At 40.4% G+C, this 12,773-nt stretch overlaps 1 protein-coding gene across 2 annotated transcripts in view; it reads right to left on the bottom strand.

Annotated features, from left to right (window-relative positions):
* The window catches only part of rsrc1 (arginine/serine-rich coiled-coil 1), a 142,467-nt gene that overhangs the window by 71,649 nt on the left and 58,045 nt on the right, over positions 1–12,773 (bottom strand). For both annotated transcript variants that reach the window (XM_081614507.1, XM_081614508.1), the window contains exon 6: positions 2,149–2,200. In XM_081614507.1, the coding sequence (XP_081470633.1) occupies positions 2,149–2,200 (52 nt within the window). The remainder of the gene's footprint in view (positions 1–2,148; positions 2,201–12,773) is intronic.

Genomic DNA, 12,773 nt, shown 5'->3' with positions numbered 1-12,773 from the left:
AAACAAATTGGTGCATTAGCCACTTTCTAAAGTCTGGCCCAGCCATTATATATGTCTGATGACAGGAGGGAAACATTTATTTTTCTTTATTTCTCACTATTTCAGCTGCTGATCACCAATCAAGAGTTAAATATTTAACTCAAATCTGTCGCTAAACCAACCTGTATCCACAGGCCTCATGTAGACCATTCAATTCTCTGTTGTCAGGAGGACAATCTTTGACTGGGCCATAAACGTTTTATTTGGACGCCTCCATGAGAGATAGAGAGAAAAACCAGAAACCCAACCGGCGCATTAAAGCCTCTCCTCTCACGGTGCGCCAGGCCCTCAGCCTGCGTCTGCAACTGTCTGGCCCAAAGCACTTAAAGCCACAAGCTCAAAGCCGGGAGGCTTTATTGCCATTAGCGGAACATTAGCGTTAAGGTGGGACGGCGAGGTCGGGGCATTTCGCATGCCAAGGATAAATACTGAGTCAAGATCAAGCGTTCTTCTTAAACTTGACTGCTACGCAGAAATTAAGTTGTTCCCACTTCAAAAAATGAAAAATCTCCTGTAACCATAAGTAAACTATGTTGAGTAAATTTAAAGCATGACAAAGTACATAATACATGCCTCACAAAGTGCGATTCAGCAAAATCAGATCAAGGGATGGCAGTGTTGTTCTTTGGCCTCCGCAGCAGCTGAACAAGTCTTAAGTGAGGTGCGTATGTAGCTGGCGGGTGCTTTATAGATGATGTATAGATGCCTGGTCCTTTCATATATTTCCTGTGGTGAAATTAGAACCCTGTTCTGAAGTGCTCTGTGTATCTGAGTGTGTGCGTGTGTGTGTGCGTGTGTGTGTGTGTGTGTGCGCATGACTGTAAACATGAAGACATCTTTCTCCACAGTCAATCTCTGCCTGTCACATCTGGCTCGCAACTCTACCCCTCGAATACACACTGGAATATATACACCGTGTGCACGGTGACATCTATGACTTATGTACTGGGAGGAGCGTTTGAAATTAAGCTGCAGTGAATATGGGCCCGCGAGCGGTCAGAGTGGGTAGAGCGCGTGCGCTCCCAGTTGTCTGAGTGTAGCTGTGTGCTCGAGATGTAGCTGTAGTATGTGTGGGGAGAGAAGTGTGAGTCATTTGCGATAAAATTTCAGAAAACAGCTGACAGCTCTTCAGATTTTCTCAGCTTTATTTATCCTCTACTCTTATATTACTTCATAATTAGATTTTTTTTTCTCTCTTCCCAGCCAGAATATTGTGTATTCTGGGAAAGTATTTATATTCGTTGTTCGTTTTCACAGTCTATCAAGTTACAGCCCCAAATTTCAGTGTGTTTTATTAGGGCTTCATGGGAGAGACAGACAGAAATTAGATGCAACACCCCCCCAAAATATCTGGCCTTTAATCTGAAGCGGCAACCTGAGTAAAGAGATAAGAAAAAACCAGCCAAAAGGATGGTGGTAACTCTGGAGGAGATGCAATGACCTTCTGGTAGAAGAAACTACTGACAGGACAACTATTAGCTGTGGACTACACAAGTCAGAAGTTCGTGGAAGAGCGGCAAGAAAGCTGTCATTGAAAAGTGTAAAAAAAAAAAAAAAAAAGACTTGCATCACTTGTTGCCCTTCCAAATGAAGTAAAGGAAACAACACACATGTGGAGGAAGGTTCTCTGGTCATGTGAGCCCAGGTTGACATTTATATAATTATACATTAGTATGTATGAATTTGATAAACTCTATTGTCTTGAGTCCATTTGTACTACTCATGTTCCTTGAAATGGCTTCTCGAGGACAAATAGGGTTATTTGAATTGAATTTAAAATGACATGTGTGGCAATATATATATATATATAAAAGTCACACTGAACACAACATCTCTATTGTGAAACATGATGTTGGCAGCATGGTGATGTGTGAGAGCTTTTCTCCAGCAGTGACAGAAGCTGGTAAGTGTTGATGAGTAATTCTGGAGGAAAATCTACTGGAAACACAAACAGTCGGAGAAACTCTGGCACGATTTGAATCAAAGCAAAGTCATCTATTAGAGTGGCTCAGTCAAAGTCCAGTTCTAAGAATCCATTTCTGTCTCTAAATATATGGAGAAGTCAGAGACTTGCACGGAAGTGGACAGACATGAATGTTATGCACTTACCTGCTGCCTGCAGGACCAAATGCATTCGAACCTTCGCCTGCTCTGCTGGAGTCTGCAGGAAAGAGACAAACAGGTGGGGTTGTCTTGGTTACAGGTCATCAGGAGGAAGGTCAAGTTTGTTCAGGGCAAATAAGCAGGAAAAGAAATGACAATAAACAGAACCAAACCTGCTTACAGAGAAAAGTAATAAAAACATCTGTGTTAAAATGAGGTATGTGTATTTGTTTGGCTTTAAGAACAAAGCATTTGTAAGAAACTCCAAATAAATTGCGTCATGATATTGATATACTTTATCCAATTACTGACGACTGTCTTCACGTTACCCTTTGCCTGACTGATACCTTTGTGACATCTTTAAAAAATTTGTTGTGCTAAAGTACATAAATAATTAAATGTCAAGAATGTCCTTCTAGGACAGCTTAGCATCATTTCAGTTCAATTAAATTCACCATCATTTATGACCAGAGTGAACTAAAGAAGTTTAAAACTGGATCAACTGAGTCTGTTTCAGGATGTGAACACTTATTCAACCAGGTTCTTGCAACTTTTTTTTCTATGTTTAAAAATTTAGCAAACTCATTTGTTTGTTTTTCTGTTGGAAACTGTGGCCCAAAAGTAGAAAAAGTTTTAAGTATATTAGTATCTAGTTTTTTATGATAAAACATGGCATTTTAACAGGGGTGCCAACACTTTTGAAAGCTTCTGAGTCAATTTGCTTCTCGGAGTAAATCAGATACAAAGTCGGAAGAACAATCAGCTCGTTTACTTTGCCGCGCCGCCTGAGAGATCACACAGCCCAGGACAGATGCCATACTCGCACAACTTCATCCGTGTAATATTGTGATAAAACAGCTGTGTCCCTTAGGCTAAAACAAATTTCACCCATGATAATCTTTATCTGCCACTATTAGAGCGAATGCACCCGTAAAAATGTCCTCACGGAGTACCCAGGGACAACTTTAGCAAGTTACTAACCCCGTCATCTGTGGAAGGAAAAAAGAAAAAAAAATACCCTGCTGGTGAAAAATAAAAAGAAAGCAACAACTCTGACACACCAGGGAGAATCAATGAAAAAGAGATAAAGAGAAATTTAGAGACAAAGAACGAGAGCGAGAGAAGTGAGAGGGGAAGAGCGAAAACAAAAGCTGCTGTAACAAGTCTTTGGAGAGTTGGATAAGAGGGCACAGAGAGCACATTTTACAAAGATCACAGCCAGAGACTCAACATATTCCCCTTCCTGTTGTGTGCGTGCTCGCTCGCAGGCGCGTGCGCGGGACACATTAAGCGGGAGCGAACCGGGGAGGGCCCTGCGCTCTGACAGCTGTATTGGGAGGCGCAGCTCTTTTTCCTGACATGCCCTCTCAAAAGGGCCTCGCTGTAATTCCAATATCATTGCTATTAGATTTGTGGGTCTTAATTGTCAAGAAAGAATGATGGCTACGACGGAGCTATAAAAAGGCAGCGCGCGCCGCAGATTGCTCTTGGAAGGTTTTTGTGTAGCACTGCCGGAGCACGGCGGCCCCTCGTTACCATGCAGCGGCGGAGACGGCGTGTAGGATTAGAGAGAAATTAAATGCTAATGGGGATGGGATCTGAATCTGCTGCCTGGGAGCATCATTTAGACGACAAGGCCGGGGCGTCGCTGACAGGCAGCGCTTCCTCCCTCCTCCTCCTCCTGCTCACCCAGCTTTTCCTCTCACTGTTCCCATCTTCTCACTCCCCACTCCCACCGCTGGCAGGAAAAAAAAATAAAAAATCCGATTTATCAAACTGTAAACTTGTCACTTTGTAAAAATGTCACTTTTCTGTGGCAGTCGGGGGAAGTATAATGACCCGCTTTAATGTCGTGATGTCAGGGTGCCGTATCCTAGATGGAACACGCTTCAAGGCGCCGTGCAGACACCCGCCGGGATGCACTTAATGCAAGTTAGGGGTATAGCATGCGTGTACGGGTTCTGCTTGGAAACCTAAAATAAAATGTACTATAATGCCTTTAAAAAAAAAAAAGACACATCGATTGCTTCCATATCGGCGTCCACGAGAAACCGATAAAACGATATCTGTTAGCATCTTTGAAGCTGTTTTCCTTGTTTGCAGCAAAGGCGAGGGATTAGAGGCAATGACGTGAAATCGCTGTACTGGATTCAAACCCGCTGCTCTTCAGCTTACCCTGCTGAACAATTACAATGACACACAGCTCAGTCACGGTACAATCAGTCACCTTAAGCAATAGCACCACACATAAATACATCACAATCATTTTAGTTACAGTTTATTACCATGCACACCCAGTAATTACATTAGCATTTGTTTGCGTTGGCCTTGAGGTATATGTAGGACCACGCATTGTGAACTCACAACCGCACGCACACACACACACACACACACACACACCCTCACACGCACACACACACCCGCACACACACACACACAAAGCAAGCTCAAGTGGAACTAAACAGTGAATCCTAACATGCTACTCTGCTCTGTCAGCACTGGAGCAGGATTTCCCCCCACCTGTACCGCGATATGCGAGAAAAGTTATAAGTGAGAGATTAAATTAAGCTGCATCTTCATTACTCTGTGGTATCAGAGCTCAGGATGACCAAAGCAACAACTTTAAAAAGTTACAACAGTATAATTCAGTTTATAGTGTTAAATAGGACATTTAAACTGTTTTGAGTGACTTTCACTAGCAATTAGCACAGTTAGCGTCTGTAACTGTTTCCTGCATTGTACATATTTCTACACAGTGTCTGCTCTTCCATCAGTCAGACAACATTTTCAAGCAAGGGGAGGAGTGGATATTCTTTCCTATCATTCATTCCTCTCGGTTTATTTGAAAAAAACAACATTAAAGAAATAAGTGGAATACAAACCAGTTTTGCAGCAATAAACGGAGACTGATTGAAGAAAATGTGTCCCAAAGTATAAAGGACTGTTAAACAGTCTTACAATTACAGATTTTTTGCTTTCCAACACATTGTTCCCTTATTTCACGTAGTTATTTCCTCTGCGCATAATTAATTAGCTAACAATAAAGAAGTCAGTAACTGAGCTCTCCAGAGGCAGATTTTTGCACCTCCCACAGGGAGGAAGGCGTCTGAAGTGCCATCCCAGCGTACGCAAACAAACATGAGGGAGAAGATGTTCTGGGTGGGTTTCTGTTTAGAGAGACATTTTGATTTAAACAAGCAGAGATTGAATGCTAAGTAGAACCAGGTGATAAGTCGGAGATGTGTTGCTCAAAAGAGAGAGAAAAAGAAAAAAAGAGAGACAGGAAGGAAGAAGGATAATACACTTCTTCTATTGAACGGCGTTACATTACAGAGCAATTCATACAGTTAATGGACTTCACTTATGTACTGCAGTGCTGTTAACCAGTGAAAAGGATGACGTGCCTGGCAATAACTCTAACTGATGTAGTGTGTAGAGCCTGTGTCCAAACGCTGTTTGTCCCTCTTTGATTTTTTTTTTCCCTAAACGCCAGCATTTTTTCCTCCTTTGTTCCTAATGAGGAGACGGCGTATGCGGCCACCTAGAGAAAAACAAAACTGCTGCACCCAGCATATTTTGTCAAACATTTCTACAACAATTATTTGTTCTTTCACTTTTGGTTCAAGATCTCAAAAATTCCCGTTGAGGCTGACAGCATCGCCCTGGTAATGAGAGCAGGAGAACAGACCTTAAATCTTAATCGGTATTAAATAAGAGGAGTAAATGATCACAAGGAAGACTAAAAAAAGGAGGGCCGGGATCAGAGACGAGCTCCAAATGTTACTGCTGAAAATGTGATGAGGATGGAGTGGAAACTGCTGAAAGGTAGCCTGTTTGAAATTTCTCTCTTGTTCATAGAAAATCCATCCAATTATACAATCAAATCTCTGCAGGCCAGTCTTTGCAACCTGCAACAGCCAGACACCTACTGAAATATAGATATAGATATACTTCCAGACTCTTTTTTTTCATACAAAATCAGACCTATACAAATCCAGATCAATGGGGAACTCTGTTGTTAGCTAGAGTAAATAACCTGAGAAGATTCAAACTTAAACTGGAGTTAAAATAAGCACATCAGCTGGACACTGGACATTTCATACACACCCACATTAACTGTTGCTCTTTTATGACTAAAACGCTGGTACTCCTAAAAACTACCAACGCAAAAATTAATCAGATTCTTCTAGATTTTATATGTTCTCGCACATTAGGGTTTTTTTTTCTGTGACAATGTTATTTTTGTTGCTGCTGTCTCCTAATTTCATTTAAAATGTTCTATTAAAACATCTAATTTTACAAAAGTGGCTTATTTTTGTTCATCTTGTTAATCTGCATTAACCATCCAAAATTCAAAGTGCACATATTTTCTCTTTGTGATACGTAAAGCAGACTGCTGCATGTGAACCAGTTGGAGCACCACTGAATGCATTTAAGGCAAAAATCTTTCCACCTCACCATCAACGCTTATAGGAAGAGTCCTAAAAAAAAAATTTTTTTTTAAATTAAAAAGTCCTGCTTTAGAAAAATCTACCACTATTTGTTTATTACTGCCAGATAACACTTGCCGTACACATGACAGGAAGTCCAGCATGCTCCCAGTAAGCCCTTTAGTCTGCGCCGCTACCTAATCACAGCGACGACAGATGCACCGAGACACGCTCAGTCGAGTTAAGTGCCCAGTGTCTGTTGCGCTACTCAAAAATAAACACATCCCATTAGAAAAATAAATTATCCTCACTCTGCTTTGTAAAGACAATGCAATCCTGTGTATAATGAGCATGCAGGAAATTTAATCTATTTGTAGCCTTGTTCTGGTAAAGCAGGAGATTATTATCATCATTATTACCACTGAGGCTGAGGCCAGGAAGGCAAAGCGGGAGCGTGGTCGGTCAGTTCATAACTGGAGGACACAAAGAAAGGAAGAGCAAAGGTCAAACAGGACGTTTCTGCCGAAGTCGGGACCAGATTTGTTGGACTGCTTGTCTCACACTAAGTGATTTATTTTCTCACTCACGTTTTGGCAAATAAGAGAGAAAAGGAACAAACCACAAAACTGTGCCAAACGCCTCACTGTCGGCAGCGGTTTGTCCCTCGCATAATCTGCGTGCCCGTTTGTTTTTCACTAATCTCTCTGTCAATCTGTGATAATGATCTTCAATTCACGTCAGTCTACCAGCTCATGTGAGAAATTAATAAAATCTGGGGAAGAGAGCGGGAAGACGGGGTGATGAGGGAAGCGCTGCTCATCTTCCTCCATGATTAGTTGATCTCTTGAATCGGCAGACACAATAAGCGATCATCACTCAGGCAGCTCCGAGGAGCAGCAGAAACTGTAAATTATCACTGATAGAGCAGCATTCAGAGAGAAATTAGGTCAACTCAGGAGGAAAACTGCACAAAACAAAGCTTCCATATTGCACCATTAACTAGTTTATGCTTAAAAGCAGGTGGAAATTATTTAAAAAAAACTGTAGAGAAGCAACATTTAAGCTGGAAAAGGAAACAAGAAGAACTTTTATGCTGGAGCAGTCAATAGAAATGATGATAGATTAACCTACTGAATTCTGAGACTGTACTAATATAGTTATTTTCAAGCTGGAACTTTTCTTCTTATTTACATGCAAACAATTGTTTTTGCATAAAAAAAAGTGTGACTTTTCAATCACACTCTTTAAAAAGTTAACAGCAGAATGATAGGTGATAGGACATTTTCCCAGTCTGTTTTACTTCGTTTCAACTCCGCTTCCATTAAACTTCAATACAACAATGAAGAGGTTAATGACTGGGAGGAAAGGGTAACCAGTTAGCAGCGTAATACTTCAAATTTTAATCACCTCACAGCTTTAATATATGTAACATGACCATCATAAAGAGGTGATTGGATGCAAAATTTGATGGGCCATAATATGTCATGTGCCTTACATTCACACTGTGCATGACAATAATATAGTTGGCCAGCTAGATGGACTTTCACTGTCTTTTAGAAGTCGATACTTGACATAGTGGCTAAGATGCCAACACTCACAAGGAGTAGTGAGGAAATCAAGATGGCGGATTTAAAATGAAAGTAGCTAGAAAAACGTTATTTTATTGCAAATCGAACATTCAACAATAACATAATAAATTTATGCTTTCCTAATAGTAAGTGGATCTTAAGATCTTTTGCTTTCAAATGTTAATTATGTTGCCGCTCATCTGTCACCACCTAATGGTGAGGACTTTTGAAGAGGTGTTCAGTGACGGTATTTTCACTAATGGTTCTCTTACCTGTAGTGCTAAATTAATTAATAAAAAAAAAAATCACATATCAAAGTGGGTTTGTAGAAAAGTGAATAAATCCTCGCAGCTGGTGAGAAGGCAATGCTGATTTCAGCAATTTAAAACGACTCCACCCGAAATTGTTAATAATATTATAGAAGGGAATTCATGTGAAATTGTTGGGAAACTGGGGAGATGATAAATGGATGAAATGCTAACATCTTTTGGACATAGGCTACATTTTACTCAGCTATTCTGACCTAACTGCACGTCACTGTAGGCACAGAAATGTAGATCACTAAGCACATGCAGCACAGACCAACGTTTGATTTTTTTTTCCTTTTTCTTTTTTGTTTTTTACAGTTCATATCAGCCATAAGTATTTAACAACCTTGTGTCAGTTCTGCTCTGAGGGAGGGAAATGTTCATGTTTTATAACTATCCTAATTCATTTCCATCGAAAATGGAGGAGGAAGTCAGATGTACAGTGATTTTATCGGTCAAAAAGTTGCTTCATTGTTTGACCAGAGGAGCAAATTTTGGTTCCTAAAGTTACTTAATGTCTTTATTTATTTATTGCCGACACAAAGCCAGAGTGGAAAGTCCACAAACACTGACACTGAGCCTGAGCAATAATTCATCTGAAATAATTCGTGTTCAGGACGGACAAGACGCTTCATTTTTCAAAACTAGAACTGGTTGCAAAAGTTTCAATTTATTCAGAATTATTTCTGAAAAGATTAACGTTCTTTCGATAACTGAAATCATTAAAATTGCTCAGTTTATTAGCACATAGTATGGATTGGGTCGGGGTTTTCCATCGGCTTATCGTTATTAGCGATCCAATCCGAAACCAGCTCCGATGTTTGTTTGGGACGATTGTCCTAATGCTCCAACTGAGTCAGAGTTTCCACTGTCTGACCCAAACTGACAGACTTCAGAAGATGAAAAGTTATTAGTAAAGATGTTAAAGAATACTCCAAGAATCATTAAAGCTAAACTCAGATAAACTGGAAACTGCTCGAACATCAAGTGGTTGAAACAATCCACCTCCACAACTCATTAAATTTACCATAAATCAATAACTTCAAAACTTTAAGATATGTTCAGGTGTTTCAACAGAACAATAATACTAAATACATATCAAAACAGTTTTTTATAATGGATAAAACAGGCTGGCATTATACTCCCGGAATGGGCCAAACTTTAACATCATTCAAAATTTATAGTGTATCCTTAAAAGCCCAGCTTGTGCCAGGAAACCAATTTAGATAAAGTCCAATGATTCTGAAAGGAAAAGTGGTGAAGCAGTCACAATATTGACTGGTTAACGGCTTTTTACCAAATTTTAGAGGAGACTGGGGGGTATATGATGGTGCTAAATAATCAATCCACCCTTAAGAAGGGCAGCTCACTATTCATTCATACCCAAACGTTTCCCTAGCGATGTAAGCCAAAACAAATAGACAGTACAGAGTGAAACTTTTATGCATTTTTCTGACTTTGAAGACAAGAAAAATCCTAAAAAAAAATCCTACTTTCAGCTTTGCAATTCAAACTGAAAAAGTCAGGAATATAAATGAACGTCTCGGTAAAATGTCAGTAAACTCTCCATACATTTGAAATCTCTCTCAAGCAACCATGTTGGGGGGGGGAGAAAGAGCACATCATCTGTCCATACGCTGGAACATTAATCCTAATTGCGACACCTTAACCATCATTTTCTGTCAATAACCTGTTTCCAATATGCACACGCGCACGCGAGGCCGCCTCACCCAAACTAACTCTCCTTATCCTGCAGTTGATATGCTCAATATTCATCTCATTATATTTTTAAAGTCTTCATCTGTTTCCATTTTCTTTTATTTGTTGAATCCCGCCCGGGCTTCTTCTGCATCTCCTCGTTCTCCTCCCCGCCCTCCCAAACAAACACGCAGATATATCCCGTACCCAAAAGAGGCCAGAGGAAAACAGAGCCCTTCGAAAATGCAATATTTCTGTTTTTAATATCGAGGTCTATAAGATCAGGGCAGAGATGGGTTCCACGGCAATATGTTTATTTATATATTTTATAAGAAGAGAGAGGGAGGGGGGGGATAATCCTGCCTATCAGTGTATGTATTTGGGAGGCCGGAGCCACTGTATCGGAGCTCATCTTATATGAAAAATAATGTTGTGTATGGATATACTTTTATATATAATGGCAATATGGGATCAGGGCTCTTTTACAATGTGCCATACTTCAGGCTAGGGCTAACAGCATTTTATGACCCACCAGCAGTTCATCTTCATGTCTCAGGCAGGCAGGAGCACTGCATAATAATGTCGTTTCCTGCCCCCAAATGCTATTTCACAGGCCGGGGCTCATTTCTCAAACTTCACCACTTTTACAATTTCCTAAACTTTTATTCCCGTCATTATTACCAACAAGATTTCATTACGTATTTAGAATGTAAACAAGTCTGAGTAATGACACTCCCCCTCCCCGTCCTCCTCTCCTTCCTCCGCCCTGCCGTCTCCCTGGATTCATTCCCGCTGATGGCTCCGTCGCTATCTTGGCTGCAGACACGAAAAAGTACAAACGCGCACGCACCAAAGTGTGCGCGCGAGTTCAAGCGACTCTTTCGCTACGTGTTGGGAGCCACACACACGCGCGTGCGTGTGCTCTGGCATAAACAAGTTGCGGCGCGAAAACCCGCGGCCGTTTACCGCTCGGCGCTCCGAGACGTGTTCCTCGGCGCGCGCGTGTGCGTTTCTGATAAAGGGGGTGGAAGGAGTTTTATACTCAACTCACATAAATCATGTAGAAGAAAAATGAGCAAATGTGCAGGCTAACTCATCTTCTCCCCATCCGGAGAAAATGAAATTCACTGGAATACCTATCAAAACTGCAATCATCCAGAGATAATATCTTCTTTGGTCTATCTGCACTTTCCGATTTAATTTCCTCCATGCCCTTGACATCCAGCGATACCATTAAGATGAAGCACATACAGTAAGGGAGTAGTTCTCACGTTCTGATGTATGAGATCTCCCCGCGCTTAATGTAATATCATCATTTGCAAATTAATGCAATCTTTCTTTTGTTTGGTGATGCTTTGGGTTTTCTTTTTTTTTTCTTTTCTTTTTGGTTGGGGTGTGAGAGGATGGAAAGACACTGACGAGGATGCAAATAGTGGGGGGGAACATGTGATTTGTGAGAAAGGAGGGACAAAAATGGAGGTATTGCAAACACTTTGAACCCCCTGTTCAACGCTAGAATGACATGCAATTATGTGTAGGCCTGCCCCGAGTCAGGGGTCAGTCAAATTACTCCATCATTTAGCCCTGGTGTGGAGATGAGAGGAAAAAAAAGAACGACACCCCCCCCTCCTCATTCACACCGCCACCCTCGTTTGCTCCTGCATCTTGCAAACATCCGACACTGCATCAAATCACAAAATCATTAGTGTAATAAGCATGGAAATCTGTTTGCAGATTATTACTGACATCCCCTCCCCACAAACCACCACAATCAGCACCCCTCCCCTGTTCTACTCCTTTATCTGTTCGCCTTCTTTATCCTTTTTATCCCAAACAATCACTCACAGTGTAATGATATATTCAGCTCACCAAAGAAAGTAAAGATTTTAAAAATCATAAGATGTGGGGCGAAAAAGGAATCTGTGTGGGGAGAGCTGAAGATTAGGGTGATGGCAAGGAGGCCTTCCAACCTCCAAAGACATCAACAAAGATAAATGGTCAAAATACAAGAAGAAAGCTGATTGTTGTGATGCCACTAAAGGACTTCCATCTGATTATTGTAAGGAAATCATTTGAGACATGCAATTTTTAATTAGAAATATTGTTTTTCAAAACTGATGCTGTTTTATTCATTTTCCATCCTTCTGATGTCTTTATTCCATCAGAAGGAAACTTCTTGGCTGAATAACTCCTTAGTTAAGAGGTTATATCTCATCTAGGCTGGCTGCAATGTCAAAAATAGCATTAAAAATTCTCAGATTTTGAGTTTTCGTACATAAAAACAAAGGTTTCATAAAATGTGGACACATCTCTGTTGAATGTGTTGAAATATAAAGTTCAGGTTTGATCAGTCTGATTTTTTAAGATATCAATCTCAAGATGACAGCAAAAAGTTACAACGTGTTGAGCTAAACTAACACATTATGTCTAATTCAATGAATGAGTACTTAAAATGTTTAATTAGTGATTGAATCCAGCCCAGATTGTTGTAAAAAACCAACACACAAAAGAAACTGGTTTTTTGCCTTTCACTGCAACGCAGACAGAAAAGTCAAGGCAGATGCTAACTACTATCATAGAAACAAATGACTTCATATGAGTTTATTACTTATGGTAGTTGAATGTTT

The sequence above is a fragment of the Poecilia reticulata genome, chromosome 13 (assembly GCF_904066995.2).
Source record: "Poecilia reticulata chromosome 13, P_reticulata-male-v2, whole genome shotgun sequence".
Taxonomy (NCBI): domain Eukaryota; kingdom Metazoa; phylum Chordata; class Actinopteri; order Cyprinodontiformes; family Poeciliidae; genus Poecilia; species Poecilia reticulata.
The sequence above is the reverse complement of the archived record's forward strand: the minus strand, read 5'-3'. Positions and strand labels throughout refer to the sequence as shown.